The following is a 24,136-nucleotide window of genomic DNA, read 5'->3' on the forward strand; positions in this document are numbered from 1 at the left end:
AACAATTCGCCTGTGGCTCTGGCTGTTGCCACCCTGGACCTAGAATGTATAAAAGCATCAGGGTCATAAGATATCAGCAGGAAGTCTTATGTATCAGACTTTGTCTTTTTAGCCTAAAGTTACATTTCTAGGAATACTGTTGCTCAGAAAAATCTGATTTAGATCTTTGCTAAGGCTATTTGGATTGTCCACCCACATGTAGCATTTCAGAAAGTTGTTAGTTATAATGCAAATATTTCACTAAACTTTACTGTAAACCTATATTTTACTGAATTAACTTAGATAATTGTCTGTAAGCAGACAAGCTAAATACTTGCCACTAATTGTCTAGTAAGTAATGATCACATTTCCCTGAAAGAGGTGGCATAACTATTTTTACTTCAATTTGAGTTTATGATGGAAAAGCAGTTTATTAGTCTTATTAATGCATCTCGAAGCTCAAATTTAGCAGAACTTTGAAAAAGGTTTTGGACCCCAACTTGAGCTCTTCACTTTAATTGGAGCAAGGTCATAGATTATCTGGGAAGACACAGTGCTGATTAGGCAGAAAAACGGATACTAAATAACCATGAGAAGAACACTGGCCGTCAATGTCACTCTGTTCTCTTGATCATCCACAGAAGGAGTAGTGAACGTCCTATTTGAATGAAGTAAAGGACGCACATACCAATTTCAATGTGGAACTGGAAAAGAATTGATTACTACTGGCTTCTAATGCACATAAGTACACTCCATGACAAAGACAAGACAGAGCAGCGCTGCCCTGGGAGTTATCTCAACAGGACACTAACCTCCTTCTGGATCACTGAGAGATGATTTATAGAACATTGTCCAACTATGAAAATAAGGTTGTATAATCAAACTTTATATTAACCATAGCAACCAGCAGGCATCATGTACATAACTAATTTGATCAAATTTTGGTTTTATGTGCTGCATAAGTCTAGGCCACAGGAGTGAGGCCTAATGTAATTGAATTCATCAGGATTATAAATCACAGCTATATGGCATGTAGAGACTTTTCACCTACACAAAAAAAGTTTGGAAATTTGACTGGATTATTGATCATAATCTGTGCATCTGCAGTTGGAAACGGGTGCTGATCTATCATTGCACAAGCAAGTGAAATCCATGACTGAATGTGATGGGACAATACGCAGCCCTGCAGGTGTCTCCTCTGCCTGAGTGCAGTGAAAATCCTGACAGTACCTGCAGGTCAAAAGGGTGTGAAAAGTCTTCTGCCCTCTGGTGCAAAACAAACACTGTTTATGCTGTTATGCTGCCTAGTATTTGTTTTTCCGAGGATCAAGTATTAGAGAGTAAAAACAAGCGCAACAAAGTCATTCAAAGTCAATTCTGTTACTTTGCAGATATTTTCTCATCACCTGGTGCTGCACTGCTCTGTTGAGATGATCAACCTGAGCTCTGGTCTGTGTCTGCAACTTACATCCATCTTATCCAACACCAGAACATCTCATTTGCTTTGGTATGTCTTCATTATGTTACACAGACTGATACCCTGCAGAGATTTGCTGCTGTGGGACGTTTGAGAGGGAGCTAAATACCTTGGAAGAATGGACAGATGTAGACCACTCATCATACCTCATTGATTGTCCAGGTGAGCCCTGAGTCCACTCTCTTTTTTCACTGTCAACATTAAGTTGCTAATGTAACTGCTCGCTCGTGTTTTTCTGCTCTTCTCCATCCAGAGAACTGCTAAGTACACTTGGCTTCAGGAAGCTTTAAGCTTAAAGTTGTGAGTCTGCTACTGGGGTCTTGTCAAGCACTCTTTCATACCAAAAACAAAATTCTCCTGAGTTCAAGATCGCGTCCTTGAAAGGATATCACAGCAAATATTTTGGTCCAAGTGCAATTGCTTTTTTCACAAATGTCAAATCGAATTACATCCAAAACAGGGCTCAATTTATAGGGACTAAAAAGAGTAGGTGCAAAAGCATCTTTCAGCTCCTGCAAGGTGAGTGTGTGTATATATTTGTGACTGAGGCTGAGGTGCATACAGTTATTGTGCATATGCGTGTGTGCCAAAGCTTTGCTAATATATATTTATTTATTTATTATATACAGTCTTTTTTTCTATTTGTTCTATCAGTCTATTCCTAGTAGTCATTCATTCTCTGAGTTGTTGAGTAACTCACTCTGGGTGAACCGTGGAGGATTGTCATTGACGTCGGTGAGCCTGACGGTGATGGTGGTGGTGCCTGATAATCCACCCAGGTGGCCCCCCATGTCCTTAGCCTGGAGCACCACCAGGTACTGGTCCTGAGTCTCTCTGTCCATGTCAGGTACGGCTGTACGCAGAATACCTGGAAGACAAACAGGCACACGTGCGCACAAACAAAAAGAGTCGCATCAGGGTTGCCATGGACCATATAAAGCAGGAAAAATACAGTTTTTTATGTGGCGACATGGCACCAAATGACCATGATTAATCTCTGCATGACAGAAAAGGGTTTTTTAATCAATATTTATGACTCATGATTACCAAGCACAGACCTTTCTGGCATGCAAAATATACTTTCTGGCCTGTGCTGTGTTTTGGAACAAAAGCTCCTGGCATGCTGGGATCGCATCCAGCTCTATTCACATTTCCAACAACATAGTTATCTTGAAAAGATACAAAAGTGGTATCATAACTTGTTTACAAGCTGCAACTGAAGGCAATACTAGTGTTGTAGAAATCATTTATTGCTTTGAAGACCAGTAACAATACATTTCTGAGTTTACTGCATCTCTCTGTCAAGCTATGTATCTGTAATTTTTTATTTATTATTTATTAGTTATAATCCTAAACTCAACAGATTATTGCAATGTCATAAATCTTCATTTTAGATTCGCTAACATGTATAACTTCAGACCTGGGGACCATTATAAGGAAAGTCGAGTTGATTTTCACTAGGCCTCAGAAAAAGGAGTGGATTTAATCTTCATCGGCATCTTCTCCTGTTGTTGATGCAGACATAGACACTCATTATGAACTGAGAGAATCATGGCCCATTATTAAATACTCTAATGAGATTGCTGTTATGCATGTAAGTAAATCGTTAAAAGGTTATGTTTTTCTAGTTTACAATACACCATTTTAATGGTGACACATTGTCATTTAATGGATTTTGTTCCAGACGCTCTTCAGCTGTTTTCTAAACAGTATCTGGTCAAGTGGTAAATTACAGGGGTCCTGTGGATTAATTTAAGTGCCATGAACACAGTGAGGTTTGCTGCAAGTATTGGATTTTCATAACCTGGAAGTCTAAAAGTTGTTCTTTCTAATGGCTTATTCTCAATGGCAACAGAGCATTAGATCAGATGGGCCAATATGTCAACTAATATTGACTGTTTTCAGCGATATCAGCATCTGTCAGCTGTTACATATGAAGACGTGGCATTGCAGAAATGCCAAAGACAAATTTAACTTGTTCTATAAAGAGTCTCCTCATTATGCAATTTGGCCAGCCAACAGCTCTCATTTACACTGTGAGATGTCCCATGTCCACTTCTGTTAGCTACTGTACTCAGTGTTACTAAATTAATCAGGTTAGAATTATTTATGTGATTTGTCTTATTAGGTTGTAAAGCTATTTAGTAAAGCAGCCACTGATGTAGATTGATTATTGCAGGTCAAAGGTCATAAAGCCTTAGTTTTAATCAAGAAAATTTCTTACTAACTCTAATTGATGGATCAGGTTCTTTTTAGGTCAAATAAATGCCACAGATTTCCTGACATTTTGGAGACGGGGCCACTCGGTTTCCATGTGATAGACAAATTGAAGTCCTATTGATGTCTCACACAAGCACAGAATCACTTAAACCCCATGCATATACAAAAATAGATATTTGAGGAAGCTCACATTGCAGAAAAATAAATAAATCAACACGCATTGACAGATGGAAGTGCTGACAGAGCATAAAATCTCGTTCTGTATCTCACACTCTTTAAACAGTGTGCACCAAGACGCATCATTTACAGGTGTTCAGCATCGATCACCTCCTCTGTGAAAATGGCCTCATTCTGCTACATATGATTGGATGTTGCACATCAACTGCTGGCTGTTTTCTCACCCAGCCTCAGCTCAAACACCAGTGTGGATGACTTGGCAGCTCAATGTGAATCCCATTTAACATAGGGCTGTTTTGAACACGATGAAGCGCAGGAACACGTCCAGCTTTTTGGAGCAGAATTTAACAGTAAACATGCTGCATATATGAGCAGACACCCTTGCCTGCAATTGAACCTTTTTGAAGACCTCTGGTGATGGAACTGATGAGAAACAGGGCAATTGAAAAGGGGAGCTAGTAAGCAGGGATACAAGAGGGAATGAGAGTGCTAGAGGGAGTGCGAACATGTTCCGAAGACTAAATCTTATACCGTAATTTCCGGATGATAAGACACAACTTTTTTCACATGCTTTGAACCCTGCATTTTAAATAACTATGCAGCTAATTTATGGATTTTTATGGGTCACGAGCTTCATGCCGCCTATACATTTAGTGTCATATCAGACCAATGAAATTACTGAACAGGTCACAGTGGACCAATGAAATTGTTCGAATTAAATTAAACGCATCCACATTAAATTCTTCAGATCAGTCATTTATTTTGCACTTCATGCACACACCCTTATCATGGAAAACACACAAAGCAATGCATATGATGCAGCTTTCAAGTTGAAGGCGATCGATCTGGCGAAATCTTTCTGTGGAACATAATTCCGGCCATATGCCATTTCCTCACATATTTGCATACATACATATATTCATATATATGTACAAAACTGTTTTTCTCTTTAAATTTAGCGAGTGCAGTTTATATTCAGGTGCGCTCTTTAGTCCAGAAATTACAGCATCATGGCTAATACACACTGATTGGAATTAGGCTTATGTTCACCAATTAACATTTCAAGCTCCATGGCCCTCCTTTCACATAGCAGAGGTCCTCATTTCAAAGCATTCAGTTACTAAACCTTTAATGTGGCCTTAAATTTCCTTTGGGATTAATAAAGTAACAATGTATCCATCTATCCATCCATCTCTCTGTCTGTCTAACTTCAATGATCAAAACACAAGTACCAGCCACCTGTGAACCATTTGGGCAGAACAACAACCACAAGCAGGCATATCCTCCCATATGCAAAAAAAGAAAAGCTATCATGAACTAAAGCTCTAAAGCACTGTCAATCAAAACAGCATTTAAAATATTAGACAGTTAGAACTCCATTTGACAGTGAGAACTGTTTTCCCTCCAAGGTAAGAAGCTAAAAATAATACAGACACACAGACAAAGCACTCTCCACCCTCTCCCTCCACTCCACAATAAACATTTCTGCCCTTGGGTGACATGTGTGACACAGAGGCATATTGAGAACACACCCAACAGACGGGACCTTTGAGAACTCTGTAATCTGTCCTCTGTAATAGTTCACAAACCTTCGCTGACATCTCTCTTTGAACACGTCTTTCGGTTTTTGTTTCATCCAGAAATAATAACATTAGGCTGCTGCTGCTGCTGCTGTTTGGTTCAGCATACGCAGGCCCTGACAGCATGAATATATTTCTGCCAACTCATTCTGAAGCGAACCTGGGAGGAGGAACACTCGAGGAGGGGGTCTGGTATATATGCGGGTGTATGTGAGTGTAAAAGAATGTACATGTGGGTGCGTTTGACTGTGCATGTGGGTGTTTGAGTGTATGTGTGGGTATGTATGATTGTGTGTGTGCGATTGTATGTGTCGGAGTATATGTTAGTATGTGTGTATAACTGTAAGTGTGTGCGATTAACAGGAGGTTGGCTGTAAGTGTGACACGACAGCTAGGGATGCACAGTGGTGGGGGGCTCCACATATCTTCAGATGTTCAATTCTTCCTGTGTTTGTAGGTACAGTACCTGTGTCCCTCTGATCATGTCCACGCACTGTGTGTGTGTTGTTAAAGACTTAAAACTGAATTCACTTGTTTGTTCTTCAACATCTTGAGTACATTTGCTTTCTGATATCTGCATATCTTCTTTGCATATATATGTATATAAATAAATAAACACACTCACCTGTCTGGGGATCGACAGAGAAGTACTGCTGGCCTTGCACCAGTGTATACACCAGCTTGGCACTGTTCCCATAAGTCGGGTCATCGGCATCTGTTGCTGTCACTTGGATTATAGACGTGCCTGTAGGGAGGATAGATGAGAGGGAGGAGAGGAACAAGTTAAAGAATGAGGGACCAGGAAGAAAGAAAGGAAAAAAGACAGAGGCAAAAGAAGGTAAAATAGATCTAAGTGAAGAGTATGCTGCAGCTTTGAGAGCATAAAAGAAGCTTTATATCAAACTCCAGTCCTTCAACAACTTCTTTTTCAATCACTTTTGGCAACACGGTGACAAAATACTTTATTTCCCCCAACTCTCTGTACTACACTCACTGTTTTCTATCCTGCTGCTCACCTTCCTCCTCTCTCCCCCGATTTCCTCTGTCTCACTTCATTTGGCTTCATCTCTGTCTCAACTTCCCGACTGCTTCCTCTCTCAATCGGCTCATCTCGTCTCTTCACTGGTCCTCCTCACTTGCTCCCTCTAAAAATCTTCATTCTACACCCCTACAGAGTGTCAATTTGGCACTGATTTTTTTTTTTTTTTGTTGTTGTTGTTGACAGAAAATTGTAAGTGTATAAATATATCAAATAAAGTAAACAGATCTCAAACGCAGAGTATTAATTTGGATCTCTAAACATACATTAGTGCTGGGGGAGCCAGGATTCCCACAGGGGACTAGAAACTAGCATGGGAGGAAGCAGGGATTTGTGGGAGCAGCTGCTATATTGCCGATCAAAGCCATGGTACTATCACTGTGAAAGATCGTTGGAGTGTGTGTAAATGTGTGTGAATGTGTGTAAGGAGAGCGGGAGTGAGCATTGGATCATCTGGTTGCAGATCCATTACAGGTAGTTAAGAGTCAGAGCACACAAATGACAAAGATTGTACCAGAGAGAGTCTGAGAGGGAGCAACAGGGTTCGTGCATGTGTGTGAGTCTGTGTGCATGTGAATGGATGCCCAACAGAAATGACTGTCAATCCCACAAAAGGAAGATGCTACTCGAAAACTAAACTGGAGTAGTTCTCAAATCTCAAAAGTATTCATGTTGTGTGTGTGTGTATGTGTGTTTTCCTGACTTAAAATTCAAGGCCCTAAGGAATTGAAGGAGCTGCTCACGGCTGGGGGGAAAAATAAATAAATAAAAGCAAAACAAACTAAATTGTGAAAGGATTTTTGAGACACCTCAGGAAAGATCTTAGAAAACAAGAATTTAATTCAAATGAAACTTTAAATCTTTTGGCAAAGTTTTATCAGCTATGGCAATGATTTACATCTGATGCGTAATTTCACATAAACGCACACACACACACAAAAATACTGTGACTACAAATACAAATTACACGGGACACAATGATATGTGGAACACAGTGAGAGTCAGTTACACCTTGTCAAATTACCAACCGGTGAGTGTGCAGCTTGTTTTCAGATGTTTTGGCAATTATTTTTAATCTATTCTAAGTTTTTTTTTTTTTCTTAATTCTGCATTTCACACACCCTCCAGCCAGCTAAATATAATAAAAAAAAAATCCAGTTCCAGCACATTCAATTCAAATTTCAAAGCGTTCTCTCACCAAACCAGTTTCATTCTCAGACTGGCACAACTACAAAGTGTCTGCCATTGAATCTCTTTATGTTTTAGTCTTTTTATTCGTCACTATATGCATTGTAGATAAGTCCAAGGGGACACGAGTAGATAAGGCAGAAATGTTTCTTCTGACAGCCGTTAAAAGTAATCAGACATAGGGATCAAACATTTTGGCTCTGAGGTTAATGTAACAAGTGCAAGGCAAAGGCAAATCTATTGCTACGCAGCCTGCCAGCCGTGGAATAGAGCCAGTCACACTCCACAAGGATCAAATATCATCTGGAACACATGTTTTCCGCATTAGACATCTTTCCTCCTGGGAAAAGGAGTAGAAATCCTCACTTCATACTGTACACATATACATATATACACTCTCAAGGTTAAACTTTAACTGTGAATCATTCTCCCTGTATGTCGATACACATCTGGCAAGGTATTTATACCTAGTCAAGTGAAACCAACAGAGAGCTGGCTTGGTTCCAACGCACATTGCTTCAGTATCTCATCACAGTAGATAAGACCACCCCCCACAACCCTCAAATGTCTCATGTAGCAAGTCGTTGATAGAATCCTCTGTCATGAGTGCTGCAAAGTGCCTTGGCAAATATTGAATTGTCAAGTAAATATTGAGTCCTTGATTGACTGAACAACTCAATCTGGAGACTGAGCTGCTATGAGCAGACACTCATTCGGCAGCTGATAGGAGTACTAAATAGTGCTCGTCTCCATCAAGTCCCTCTCCTTGCTCTGTCAGGATTCTGGCAGGGTCATTATTCTAATCTGAATTAAACACAGCAGTGGGGGAAGCTTGATCTTTGAACGGGGAAAAGAACTTTAAGATGTAGATGGCCAAATCTGTTTCTAAACCAACCATTTTAGAGGGGAATCATTCAAAATAATACCTACTTTCTGGCAAATTCTGACAAATTCAAAAGTTTTCCTGAAAGCATTGCTCCTTGCTTTTAAACTGTTCTTCAAAGTAGAACCCGTTTTCCAGGGGCAGAGCTGAGTTTAAATGGAGATTAGAGCGCTATTCGTACATACAAACTGTTTCCTAGAGACACCCCACAGTCATGCCCTGAATTACAATCTGAGGCAATAATTGTCACTCCAGCATCTCATTGCAATATATGACCCCCCCCCTCACGAAAACAAACACACTGCCCTTACATCTTATTTCATTTCTATTCCAAGCAGAACTGTCACACTCGGCAAGAGCTTTCTGTGACTTACAAAAGTATTATCAGGTCACTGTGGCTATGAAGGGCAACTCTCCTCTCACCAACTTTCAAGTGAAAATTAATTTTTTGAAAACAGCAAATAATTTTATCATCCACTATCACTAATTGAGTGGAGAAAAGGGTTATTTCTCACATCACAGAATCTGTCATTGCCATGCATTGGCACAAACAGTACAGCAGTTAAACATGAATTTACAAATTGTACATTCTGATTTCTTTTTTTTTTTTTTTCTTCTTTTTTATGATTTCAGCTGCACCCAGGATTGACTTGCTGGATTTTTAAGGTGTTTACCTTGCATCATGGTGGTTGAATTTATTAATTTCGGAGAATCCGCCATTTCAGCTACAGTAAAAGCATTTCATGGTGTATTGCTTTGCAAACCGTGGGCTCTATTCCCCCAACACTGGGTACAGACACAAACTTGACAAGTGAATGTAGTGCTGGTTTGTGTGCGAACCAACTCATTTTTGTTCAAGGTGCAGTGTGAAAAAAGAGCCCGGCGCGGGATGAATACATTATTCGTCGGCAGAATAGATTACTTGCAGGTGGAGCCAGGGTGGGTTTCAGTTACAGGCCAATCACGTCGTGCTCCTCATCCTGGTTGAAAGCAGCAGACAGTTTCCTGATGAGCTGAAATGAAAATTCTGGGCTGCTGAAAAATAACTGCTCATCTCTTGAAAGAAAAAGGAGTAGCACAGTAAACTAGAATCAAATATGAACAGACGGCAACACTAATAGGCAGATTATGTTCTCCTCGGTATATAGTAGACTAAAAGCCATTGTTATTTGTATTGTCCTTTGTACACTAAAGTGATTAAATATGTTGTATTCAGTTAGTAATATCTGTGTAAAATATATTTATATGCACATAATCAAACCACAACTGTAAATACTGAGATAAATCCATTTGCATGATTACATAACCTGGGTGCTCCCCATAATAATAACCATATTACTATCACAATAAACCACAATGGTTGACCTGAATATAATTACAAGCAGCACAGCTTTTAAATTGGATCCTACAGATGAGCAATGTTGCCTTTACTCTGTCATACCTGCTGCTGGATTATGGCAACAGGTATTTGCTCAAGACAAGAAAGGTTGGCCTCCCTGCCCACCCTACCTTTACCATAACCTTCCTAAAAATAAAAAGAAAAAAAGAAAAAGAAAAATCTCCCATTGATCTGTGTATTACAGATTGTGCTGGCATTCCATTTAAATTATATTCACATTTGCGGTGGATTTATTTTTTTAAGAGTAGAGGTAGAGAGGTGTGAAGGTGTGCACATCCATCCAACTCCAGCCATGAAATGTGCTCTATGTCGTATGAGCAGGAGGTAACAGAGATGCAATTTCATGCTAAAAATGGTAATAAAATTGAACAGTGGCACCTGACCTGCCAGCTCCTGACAAAAAGTGGAGAGCAAGTGCATTTGAGCATTCAAATAAAACTTTTACAAAAACTGTATAATGTAGTTCTGATATGTATTTTTCTAATCTGTATCTGTATTAAATTCTCCTATAACCATTTTTGTAAGAGGGTGTTGAAGTAAAACTTGTGACCTTCATACAAAAAGTATAGCAGTACAAATGTACTTCAGTTTACGTCCCTTTTTGCTTACAAGCGCACAGTAGAAACTATAGCTGGCTGAAAGAATCTGAAAAGGGCAGGAATCCCAGGGTGCTTGTATTCTGATTTATGCTGCATGAAGCTCTGTGGGAACAATGCAGGTGGGAATACACTTCACTTTCTACCCTCCTGCTGGTGCCAACCAGTTTGCCAGATTTCTAACATTAATAAATGTTTGCAGAGTGGAGGTCAGAGTACGTTTGACTATTCAAAGCCTTAAGAGAGACAGAAAAGATTAAACTGACCTCTTATAAACATATTATGTAGACATGCATCACCTTAGAGTTTATTCATTAGACCTAAAACAGGCTAATCTCTATTTGTACTTAATTATAGTGTACTTAGTGCTATAATTTGGCCGGGGCACAAGGTAATGCTTGTTTTTAATCAAATCTCAGCTTGGCTCATTAAAAATTAAGCTATCAGTGTAATAATACAGTATTAATGTTAATGCAACCCAGGCTGAGGATTGGCCAATTCCATCAGTGGAACAGAAAGTCACAAAGGCGTGAATGAAAATGCATTTATTTTTCAAGGTTCCATGTGCATGTGATAATTTTGTATATCTTAGCAAGGAGAGGAAAAATGTATCACCTCTAATAACATTGTAACTTGTTATACATAAAGGGCCATTTCTTTATATTTATGTTTGTTTGCTGCATCACAACCTCTGAAAACCTTTCTTATTCAGAAACTTATACTCATGACAAATTGAGCTACAGCAAAACTGACAGATCATTTTATATTATGTATTGTACATTTAGATTTTTTACTTCAGATCTTAACATGAAATGTCAGTTAATCTGCTTCATCGCAATTGTGTGTGTGTTTTGATCAGATTAGATCAACAGTGATGACACGACCTACCAACTGTCACCAGATTCCCATTGAAATGTCTCTAAACCCTGAATGGTCCACAAAATGTGTAACTAGAGTGGATTAGTAGTAAGCAGAGTGATGACATCAAGCCTTCATGAGGTCAGTGTGGGTTTTTCCTTTTCCTTTTTCCCCCAGCAATGGCTGACTATGGAGACAATGACACCAAACAGCATCAGCTTTGTGGACTCGCAGCTTTTACATTTTTATGAGGTCAGTTGTTACAATCAGCCCACACTGGTGTGATTGCTGATTGTAATGAGCTCATATGATGGAAGTGTTTTACAGCATTTGAGCTCTTTACCATCCAGCAGATTAACGGATTAACAGACTTTACTAGCTACCTAACATATGTGTAAACTGGGTAGATCTGAATGATATTTCACCAACAGGATTAGTATTGTGAAGTGATTTAGACAAATTTTAAAAGCAGCTATATTACAGAGTATTTTATGGAGCTAAATTAGTATTAGAAACATATCTGCCAGAGAGGCTTCCCTGTGAGAAACAAACCTTTCTGTGAAAAACAGTGATTCCTTAAAATCCCTCAATAACATTAGAGCCTGGTGTTGAAATAGCCATGTTCAGTTACATATTAAATAATTTGATGACAATTGTTGATCATATAGAGGTTCACAATTTAAAATACAATACAAAAAAAAAAAAAAAAAAAAAAAAAAAAAAAGCAAACCTATATATATATATATATATATATATATACTTGGTTTGTTAACACAAAATACGACATGTCAGTACAGCAGGCTCCTGCAATTTAACGTTTCTTCTGTCATATTCAAATTATAAAATTTGTATTTATTTATTCATTACTTTTTATTATGTTCCCATAATAAAAGTTGTATAATAATCCACATATCTATCAGCATAGTGATTTGTTAGAGTGAATTAAACTAGTACAAACATCAATACACCTGAAATGAGGGGACCTTTTAAATAAGCTATATTCCTTTTAGTGGAATGTTGAATGTTTGTATGGGTCAGTATGAGCTTTGGTATCTAAAAGTAAGAAATATATTGTAATTAAATTAATTTAAAGACATTAATATTTCAAACATTACCCACCTATTTGCTAATTTACATGATTTAGTTTGTAATGTAATGTAATGTAATGTAATGTAATGTATTGTATTGTAATGTAATGTAATGTATTTAGTTGTAACTAGAACTACACCTGGGTCACATGACCAGCTCTATTTTTGGCCCCTCATTTTTAACTGTTTCGTCTAAAAGGGCTGTGTATTTGACATCCCCTAGGTATGGCCGAGCCCTGCCTGCTTGAAACCAGTGGGAAAGCAGACACACAAACAGAAACACCTTAATTTGTCACGTGGAATGATCAAAACTGCTCTGATTGTGGCAGAAAATATTATAATCATGTAAGATCCTGTTACCATAGTCAGAGCTTTCAGGGCCTTTGAAGTTTTGAATTTCGAAAGTGATCATGCAAGAAACAAGTTCTTAAAAATAATTCAATAATTCAGAATTTTAACATTACTTTATGTTGGACAGGAAAGAGTAATAGGTTTGTTTTGTAGACCTAAAAGTACTCTGGAAAAAAATTCATACAAATGTGGAAAAAGTTAAATAATTAAAATTGCTGCATGTGCTATGATTACATCACACTGATGTGTGGCACAGATAACAACCGTCCAAGGAGAAGCATATGATGTCAAAGTTGTTTTGACATCTGACGCTGGATTCAGAGTCCATCCAAAGTTGTATTGGACCTATTGTATTGCATCAAAGCAGCAGGTTTTCCCATTGTACAAAAGCATTTATTCATGATTCATTTTTGATGAAGGATAAAAAGGCTGTATACAAAACAATTATATGCTGTGAATGCAATCCTAGCAGGCATTAAGGTTATGGCAGCGCAGTGTGATAGCTATCTAGCTACGGTTGTGACAGCCTGTCGGTGTGCCACTTGGAGCGCTTCATAGGTGTTTACAATAAAGTACTTCTAACTGTGGCTTTAAATGTTCAACAGTGAATCTATTATTGTTTTAATTTGGCCTTCAATAACAACAACAATATTTTACATTTCAATCTTACACATTTCTCAGATTAAAGGATGGTTTTAGTGCAGGCAACCTGGCCACCACTTTCAAAGCTCTTGAATAAAATACATTCAGACACTTTGGTCCTCTGAGATAGAAATAATAAAACACACTGTCTAGTTGTGGTCAAGTGAGACATCCATCATTTGGGGGCCTGACAGCTGTGACTGGCTGGGACTTTTTCTGATTAAACATCAAACCATTGAAATACTGGTGTCTCTGTTTGTTTACAAAATGTGACTTCAATAACCAATTTGGGAGCTAGCTCTAATCCTAGCTTTTGAGATTATTCTTTATGATTAATTTATTCATTTCTTCCCTACTGTATGTACCCATTTAAAGTATAGACAAGAATGGGACACTGAAAAATGAATGTGACAGAATCCTGGTCAAATTGGGATCATAACCCAAATGAGCAACAGCAAAATACCCAGTTTTGTAATTAGGTTTCAGTTTGACCAGGTAACTTGGTCAAACCACAATAACATTTCCACCATGCTGCCTCGTGGTTTGAAGATTAAATGTAATCATTTTTGTGTCATGAAAAATGCCTCTGTCTGGATGGCAGATGGGAATGCAATAGCAATTTCATGTTATAACTGTGGAAAGGTTGTAACCAACTGGGTTTCTGTGGTTGACTGACCAAGACAGATCACAGCAGGAAGTTCATGATCAGATTATGAGGACGCAAATTCCAGATCAGTGAGTAATTTACATATACAAAAAAAATTATGTCAACAAAGATATGGGAAGTATGACAAATATTGTTTTAATATCACTTTCTAAGATTGTAAAGTTTTCATCCGTATCAATCTCATCAGCTCACAGTTTCCCAACAGGTTAACCAGCTGCCAGACAACCAGATACAATTGGCAATAAAAACAAAAACAGACCCTAGCCTGTCTGAAAACACTTCATATTGACTATTGCACCCTGCATGTGCTGTCCATCATTTTTCGAAAGTTTGAATTATGAATGTGCGCAGCATCAAGTTCCCATACAAAACAAGAAAATAGTTTTTCTAGACCCAAGACGTTTGTTCAAAACATCTTTCGAGTCACAGTGTTAAAGCTTTCCCTTGATTCTTAAGAAAAAAACATCTGAGCTAAAAAAGTTAGGTTGCTCAGATAGTGTATGCGGCCCCATTAAGATTAATAAAACTAAGGGCTAGCTACTGAGCTGTACTTCTGCTTATTTCCCAGCAATTTGAAGACCGTAAGTTAGCCTGCTACAAGTTGAAAGCACGTGGGATTGGGTGAAAGGAGAGGTGAGTGTGCACTGTTGACTCCACTGTCATCACAAGTGCGATAGACTAATAGCATTTAACAATTATGAGTAATAGTTGACTGATTGGATCTTTAATCCTACATTTTATTTGCCGATTTGTACATTTTGAGAGATTTATTGAATTGATTATTCGCAGCACGTTCTTTTATTGGATAGTACTTCCTACTTCCCACAGGGTCCCTTACCTATATTTGCCATCTCAGGCACGGTGGCGCTGTAGGGGCCTTCATCAAAGACAGGCGGGTTGTCATTGATGTCCTGCACACGGATTATAAATTGTGACGAGGGCTCCAGGGCACGATCTGTCTGCCTGTCAGTGGCCGTGGCGATGAGACGGTACTCGTCCTTCTCCTCACGGTCCAGTGGCTTGGTGACGTGAATGTTACCCGTCTTCTCGTCTATCACAAAGACAGAGCCTGCCCCCTCACCTCGCAGGACATACTTTGTCCGTCCATCATTCCTGTCCATGTCAGTGTGAAGCTAGGCAAGAGAGGATGGGAAGAGAAAGGAAGAGACAAAATGGAAGCGAGAGAGGGCAAGTGCATGGAAATGGAAAGAGTATTACGAAAGATAAGAACAGAAAGGAAAGCAAAGTGTGGGAAAGAAAGACAAGAGTAAACAATAGTTAAAAATTAAGTTTGCTTATTCTTTTCTTTTTTTTTTTTAGACAGGCAGCAAAGACAAAAACAAGCAGATTATCCCCTCCATGCCTGCCGGATATAATGAATTTAAACAGAGCCAGACTAAAGAAAGGCACACAATACCACCGTCTCACTCACACACTTTCATCCCATTGTCATCTCACTATTCCTGCAGTCTGACTCGTTATGACTAGTTATGAACCAGGATGTATTTAATCTAATCAATATCCAGAACACATGCTCATACTTGGAGTATGTTTTTATATCCCAGCAGCAGCAGGCACCAAGAGCTTCCTAGTGTGGAAATGCAGTGTCCGGGCTATTTAATGAAAGCACCAAATCAAAAGGAATAATGAACAGTAAGCCAATCAATTATTCCCCACTAATCGGAGTATATTAGGGAGAATTGGAGGTGTGCACGGCAGTGGGACATGCTATATCGATCACAGCCTTATGTTGTGCTTTATTGGATCAGGTCCTGGTGGGATGGCAAAGCAGCCGAGCGACAACTGTCTTCTCATGCAGGGAGAGGTAATATCAGGGAAGGCTCCACACTGTCCTTCATCCCCAACACGAGAGATATGCCAGCGGGATGCACCCAGCACATCAAGATTCAATCTTATTACCCCACACCTACGTGGATCGAATAGCAACTGTGACAAGAAAGACTGTTAAATTAGCCCCCCTTTGCACAAAAGTATGATATTGTGACTTTAGACACAGAGAGAAGAGGAGATAACCAACTATGTGGAGGGGGGGGACTGTTGCATGGCAACAGCTACGCATATTTGCTAAATTAAATGAAAATGGATACTGTGAATTGAAATGTTCATTTACTTTGAGGGTCGAAGGGAGGAAGGGAGGAAATAGCACGGATATGCCAGTTTCCCCAGGGGGTAAACGATAAGTGCAGATGTTGACATGGTTGTTTATAGCTAAGAAAGCAATCATAACTTCAGAGCTTTGAAAAGTTGAACGCTAAAAGTCCATGATCAATTTGGTTCAATGTCAAAAGTTAAACAACATTTCACCTTCAAAAGATTCCCTTTATTTACTTGACAATGCAAACTAGAAAATCTAAAAGTACTCACACTGACATCGTTAATATCATGCACTCAGAGCTGCAGCTGGTTTGAAGGCTGCTCTCTGTCCCTGTATGATCTCTATCACTATACCTAAACTAGCATTCACACTTGCCAGGTTGGATTGGGTTGGGTTTGTGTTGAAAGAGCCCTTGAAAGGCCTAGTTGTCTTTTAGCATACCACACGGCCACTGTGCAAATTAGTAGTTGTGATCAAGTGAGGCATCCATCATTTGGGGGCCTGACAGCTGTGACTGGCTGGGACTTTTTCTAAACATCAAACCATTGAAATACCGGCGTCTCTGTTTACAAAATGTGACTTCAATAACCAATTTGGGAGCTAGCTCTAATCCTAGCTCTTGAGATTATTCTTTATGATTAATTTATTCATTTCTTATAGATAAGAATGGGATGCTGAAAAATGAATGTTACAGAATCGTGGTAATATCCTGGCCCTGAGCCCACTGTGCAAACAAACCATGGTGGTTAAAGAGGCTCTTTTTTTTCCCAGGGGGAGACTGATGTGGTCATGTGGCTGAGACCCTTCACTTCAAGGGTGAGCGAGACTCAGGAGCTCACACCATAGGACCAAATTCATTCTTAAAAGAGCCATTGCACTTATGTTACCTTTATTAAAAGTCAAATTGTGATAAATTGCCATCATACATGAATTATAGATTAGCATAGCTTCACTTTCTCCATAATCATGTTGATGTAAATACAAAAAAGTACATGATATACATGAAGTTTTCATGTCTAGAATAGTCAGTAAGTAGTTTGCACCCTGCCCAGTTCCCAGTTCAACTACCAGCTATTCCCTATTATCTTGGTTAAAAAAGGCATAAAAATGTTTTGTTTTTTTTTTCACACCAGATATTTCGATTTTTCACTGCAGGAAAACAGGGACATTGGTTCCTTTCAAGTGTCTCAGTAAGCCTTGGTGGTGTGACTGTCACTGTCACCAAGCATGTTCAATATTAGGTCTCTGAAAGAAGTCCCTGAAGCAATCAGATTCATCCATCATTAATTGTTTCATTTATACATGCACTTTCGTACTGTCAAAATGTCCATAAAAAAAAGTTCAGCCAGAGGTCTGTTTACAAGTAGTCATCTATAATGAGTATCCATCTGTACACTTGACCCTTGATCTCCCTTATCAGCCTTTCCCTATATATTTACCTGCCCAAAACCAGCAGCCACGACTAGATTTCTAATGAAGCTCCTGCCATTGGACTCCATTTCTTCCAGTCTGACTTTACTTGCCTACTTCTCCTTTGGCCTTGCTGACTCATTCCCTGTCTTTTGAGCACTAAGCACTTTAACTCATTTTTATCCTCCCCGATTTGGAACCCAGACAGCATGTACCAGAGCTCTGACAAGGTTCATTATCAATAGCAGTATTAAAACCCAGAGAAGATTCAAACAAATATTAAAAAGCCTCTGTATTTTCACTAAGGCACATTGTATTGATACACATTGTCCACCTGGATCTGAAATCATTGAGTCTCCAGTGACAACCTCTGTTCAGAGTTCACTGCCCAATACAAATATGTGTTCGTGAACCAGCCGTAGTTGTAGTAAAGTAGACAAATTACCTCCCTGTGCTCCACTTTCAGGCAGCCCTGGCGCAATATACTAACCTGGCAGAGGCAGCGCTGCAAGCAATCAGACATCTATTCTAGTGTATACTGTGAATTCACTTTATGTCAGAATGACACAAGTAAGTGTGAGGTGTGTGGTCAGTGGAGGGCAAGCAGAAAAGAGAAACACTTGACTGCCTAACAGTATAAGGGAGGCAAACGATAAACACACCTTACACATCACTAACCATGGGAAATCTAGATGGACAGGGCTTACAATGGGCCAATATTTACTGCCCTTCCTCAACCTGCACCTAGGCTTCACTCACATTACAATTTGTTACACAACCATAATTTAGGATGGGCTTCCACACAGAACACATTTTGTTATCAGTGCCAGGTGTATGGGTTAGAATCACTTTTGCTGATGTTGTGTGTACACTTAATGTCACAGTTTTTCTGCAGTCTAGTCGTTGCTTCAGTTCATTACCGGTACACATCGGTGTAGGTTCAGAGGCTTTCTAACCAAACCTGCTTATTGCTGCAGATTGTGTCACACAAGTTCACTGAAAATTGTTTACACATCGACCTACACTGAGTTTAGGCTTCCTCTTGTCCTCTGTGCAGGCCAACTGGGGCCGATTGGCCAAAACACCCGGCTGGTCAGGGCCACCATGGGAGCTTGGTTCCGCTCTCTCCTTAACCAAGAGCCATTAACAGGCAGAGTCTTAACGGCCCTGCAGCTTAATGAGGGGACTTAACGAGCTTCTTAATGAAGCCCCGGCCATCATTACCACAGTGAGTGGTGGCAGCACTGATTGAAAGCATAGCTCACAGACATTGTGGAGGAGCAGGGCCCAGCCTAAGGAGATCAAATCCATTTAAGACTCACCTCTCACCCTTATCTGTCCCTTTAAGACTAATAGAGAAGTATAATAAAGAAAACACAGTTAACCAATTATCACGGTGATGGAGACTTTACAGTTACAGGGGTGGCACAGCTGTGGAATATCTTTCAGCCACCTGTTGGTGTGGAAAAATATCCAAACAATATCATAACACAACAGGCTATCACCATATTTCACATCCGCTTAACTTGAATAATATGACATTTCATAACGCCTACATTTCGTATCCCCAAGATATACTTTCAGATATATTAGGAGCCAAACAATATGAAGCCACTAGCCACAAAAGCCAAATTTACTGACGTGTCATCTCTGCTTGGAGAGTGATTTCAGCCTGATAAGCTGCCATTTCCATTCTCCCTGATGCTTCTTGTGTATGCAACAACCGGCCTCCCCAGACTCCTAAATCTCTTCAATTACTTATATTATCATAAGGTAATATGCTTATACTCATATACTCAATTTCACATTTTTGCAATAACCATAAATCATCAAGCGAAGAGGAAAAATACTTTCTGCCAACCTCTAAATCACTTAAATAACTAATACCCCATATACACAATTTCACATTCTTGCCACACAATAAATCATAAAAACGTCAGGAAAATGTGTTTTTTTCCACAGCTATGCATTAGCCTAATGAATGTGGATGTTTTCCCCCACAAATTCATGTGTGTGTGTGTGTGGTCTCTCTGCTTGCGTGAGGTGGAAAAGGAGGGAAGTTATGAACCGGGAAAAATTGCAAAATGTGGAAAATCAGCTTGCCATTCACATGAAACCCCAAGAGGCAGCGGCAGCACAGGGCCCTACTGAACTCTGCGATTGGCAGAACAGCTCAATTCCAGAGAGGAAGTTTGCAAGGGTAACCCGGCGGGTGTAGGAATATCTCCCAATCTCCTCTGGAAGCACATGCGGGAGGGGAAAGCTATTCATCTTCAATGTGGCAACTTCAAAAGAAATACAGGCCTATAGGACAACAGCAAGCCCGAGCGGCCAGTTGAATTCCACACTGATGCTGGGTTGAGATATTGACAGGGGGGCTGGGACTGAGCCAGCTCTTTCATATCAGCCAGGCAATGTCAAGCAGGGCAGAGGGGACCGGCTCGGCCAACCGATTTTGATCAGGCCCACCAACCTAGAAAGACGTCTGAAAAAGCAGGCTGATCAGGGAAAACGGCAGCAGAGTGCATTTAGGACAGTGCCCATATAAGTAAAGACAGGCAATTTGAAATTAAAGTGTTACTTGTGGCCAGTTTACCTACTACTGAGATGTCATTAGTTTGTTTTGGTTTGGGGAACCATTTGTGTGTATGTGTCTTTACAATGAGCCTGATCATTTTAACAACAATCCTTTGAGGTGAATGTTTGTGATTGTGGGTTTTGGCATGTGCGTGTATATTGACAGTATTTTTATAGAAAGTGTTGCAGCCACTCTCAGTTGAACGTGCATGTCCGCGAATGTGTTTGTGCCTGTGGCGCTTGACCTGGAGAGAAAAGAAACAGTTGAGAGCTGGCCAGGAAGTGTGGGGCAGTTAATAGAGCAAAGCACATAGCAGAGGCCAACATCTAAACTGTGACTAATAATTAGAGTCAACAGCTCTCTAGTTGTGATCTGGTCTGCCATCATCAAATGTCTCCAATCTGCCTCCCATCTGGAAAACGAATCCCCATCTGCACCTCATGTGAGTGATATTACGCACTCCTACACATACTTATATGAAGACAAATGGACAAAAGGTCTAGTCTGATGACTGCAACAGTACAATTTGTATGTAATAGAGAAATGACTATGTGAAAATGAGTGGGACTGGGTGAGTAGCTGAATCTACACAACATTATTTTTCATATTTTTCTTCATAATCTCAAAAGGCCCCCTAAATCTTCATCTTGACCTGCATTGTTCACAAAATAACTCATCTCTCCACAAATTTGGAGACAAGCATTATTATTATTTATATTATTATTATATTATTATTTATTCTTATTAAGCATTAAGCAAGTAAAATAAGATGCACTTCATTTTTACAGGTCCAATTGGATAGATAGTTTTCTAACAATTCCCAATGCATTTCCTGGAAACTACTTTATTTGATTACGTCTATTCAGGATAATATTTTCTTTGAAAGAAAAGCTTAGTTTAATCCTTAATAAAGTGGCATTACTTAGTATATGGAAATAATTTCCCTCACATAAATTTGCCATTATATGTTACTTTGGACAAGTATTCCTACTTTATACTGGCTGAATCTTATTATAGGTTAAAATAGCTGTTGAGGTATTCAGTCACTGGAAGTTACCAATTCTCTCAGTTTGCTTTTTCTCTTACCAAAAAAACATCTTTAGAATATTTTAAAAGAATTAAGATATTAAATTATAATTTCTATAACAAAATTTGGATTTGCAAAAATTCTACTACAGCAAACATTTGTTGTAACAGTTGTCCAGTGCAATAGATTACTCCCAAAATTACAGGTGCATGGCATGACTTTACCTTATTATATGTTGCTTTAACTTGTTAACATCCTCTGTGTTGATCAGACTACTTGTTTCTTGCCATTGCAGTCTTGTAACATTTAGCTTTGTCAGTATAATGCGAACTGAAAATATGTAAAAACTGTGAAAATAAGAACATTTGTTATAGGTATTCTTTTAGAAAATTCTTTCATTGCAGATTCAATGGAAGACAATAATTATTGTGATTTGAAAACTACCACTGCCTGACTTAAACTATCATAATAACATGAAACGTCCACAGTCAAAACGTATGCAAATAGAGTTTCACCTGCATGTGGCATACATATGCATCCACACACATGCAAATTTCCATGCTCTCATTCAACCGTGCGGCTCTAATCAAGGCAGTCACACATAACAAAAACAGTCCCCATTTATGCAGAGAGACACGATAAGAAACCTCTCACAGAAACAAGAGGCAGAAAGCAGCCAGCCTCTGAGGAGCAGTTGAGACTTCAGAAGGCAGACCTTTGTTCTGCGACAAGTTTTAAATTCTGTTGGAACATTCAATCAAACCCATCCTCACAGCGGGTGCGGAGGGGGAAATTCCCTTTTGTTCTGCTCTCCCAGTAAAATGTCAAGATGGTATTGACAACAGTCTCCTCGCACTCCCTGTCTATTTGTCTTACAGGGAGAAGCGGTTTAAATATGGCATGAGCAGCAGCAGTTAATTGTTTAACATTAATCCACCATTGGTTCATCATTGAAGTGCGGTTAGTGTCGATTGCTTCTTTAATTCAGTTGTGGTGTGGACATGTTGCCCTGTTCTCATTTGATCCAATTCAGTTTGTCTCTGGAGGGCATGCTGTGTGGCCTCCACTTCATCTCACATACATGCACGCACATACAGACTGAAATCCTTCTGTCACACTCACACACGTCTGCCCACTCACACGCTTCCTAATAGAACATTCATTATTCAACATTATTAGACTTTTCCTTTATCACCATAAGCTGTCCAATGTTTCTCACCACTGTTCCCTTCCTCCGCAATACATTATTCAGGGCAAAACTGCTTTTTGCCTCAGAGTATGCAAATCCCACTTTTGATTATCATAATCAGCTGATGTATGAGAGGGAGTGTGTGTGTGTGGTTGCTGGTCGGATGATTGTGGTTTATTGCTTCAGTGCGCCAATCTGGTGTATACTTCACATCATATTTTTTGCCCAGGGAGACGAGCTTGGAAAAGGCCACTGGAGGCTTAACTCACTTCTGTACATTTAAAGGGCAAATCGCCCACATATATGCCACTGCGTCGCACTGCCAAGAGAAATGGCTTTGACCACTGGAAGACCAAAAGTTTGCGTGTTTGCATGTGTGGGTGTTTGTGTGTGTAAAGGAAGATGAGTGCGCAGTAATGAATTTCAAGCACTGGTAACTAATACCTAACCTGATAACATGCTGGTATAAGTACTGAGCTTCTGTAAAAGGATTGACACTTCAACACGTAAAAAATGGTTACCTACGTATAAATTAAAGGATGTATTCGTAGGTTTCTCTGCCACAGAACATGGTTTATTTATAGGAGTGGGATGGTTGTGATTATTGTTTTTCAAGCGTTTTGGCCATGACTGAGTTCACAAGATACAGTGTTGATGCATCCTCTTGGCAGGACTTTTTCTTCAACTCAGATTGAAGGCAGCATTGAGTCACTGGCAGAAAGTGGGGAGACATGGTTCAGCTAGCTGCTTAGCATGCTGATTTCAATAGAAGAAAAGATGTGACAGAGTTATGAGATGAGAAGTAAATGACTGCTCATACTAATGTTGGCCATGTAGAAATAGCAAAATATAGTGCACTGCAATTGTATTTCATTGTTATACTTCAAAAAATAGATAACAGTGTTGAACTGTGGCAAAATGTATGAGGAGTCTGCATACTGTCACATAGTTGTAATGGGTTATATAATGAGATGTATGGGGGTGTACATGCATGTACTATATCCTTTATTAATCATGTCTGTCAGTTCAGCTGAATTATTTTAGCGTGTGTGTTTGCTCTGGGATGCCTCTCAGGGTGCATTAAAAAATTAACCAATGTGTCTGCATGTTTCTGCAAGATAAAGAGACAATTCCCTCCCTCTGTTTCTTCCTATTCACATATTCACCTATTCACTTCATCCTTTTCACCCCACCCATCTGGTGTCACCTATCACCCATGCACTCTGCTTTCCCCTGCCCTATTGCCCAACTAATCCTGTTTCTTCTTCTGCAGTCATACATCTCATCTACTGTGTGGTCCAAGACTTTTGCCCTTTCACCAATTCTTGCACCAGCTGTCGTACAGCTGTCGTACATAACTACTCTTTTTATTCCAGGTCGGGGGTACAATATGGCAACTAAAATAATTTAAATGTTGATGATTTAAGTTAGCTGGTTGAGCCCTTTCTTCCTAAAGAAGAGGTGGAACATTTTTTTCAATTAACCATGCAGGTATTTCAAAATAAAAGCTGATGAAATTATTTTATTTGTATTTTTAGCCCAGACGTGGGCATTGTGTGGTCTGAGCCGGATCTGTGCCTGCATGATCGTTAAAGACTAAACCTATGCCTTATGAGACAAATCTTTCACGTCAAAAGTAAAACAGTGCAGTTTTTCCTTGACCTCATGGGCA

General features: G+C 39.4%; 1 protein-coding gene across 1 annotated transcript in view; it reads right to left on the bottom strand.

Moving 5' to 3' along the window:
• Positions 1 to 24,136, bottom strand: part of cdh24b (cadherin 24, type 2b) — a 163,586-nt gene that overhangs the window by 62,952 nt on the left and 76,498 nt on the right. The window contains exons 5-7 of the mRNA XM_029524683.1: positions 14,983 to 15,277; positions 6,059 to 6,178; positions 2,157 to 2,324 (exon numbers count right to left, since the gene is read on the bottom strand). Of these exons, the coding sequence (XP_029380543.1) occupies positions 2,157 to 2,324; positions 6,059 to 6,178; positions 14,983 to 15,277 (583 nt within the window). The remainder of the gene's footprint in view (positions 1 to 2,156; positions 2,325 to 6,058; positions 6,179 to 14,982; positions 15,278 to 24,136) is intronic.

The sequence above is a fragment of the Echeneis naucrates genome, chromosome 17 (assembly GCF_900963305.1).
Source record: "Echeneis naucrates chromosome 17, fEcheNa1.1, whole genome shotgun sequence".
NCBI classification, from domain to species: domain Eukaryota; kingdom Metazoa; phylum Chordata; class Actinopteri; order Carangiformes; family Echeneidae; genus Echeneis; species Echeneis naucrates.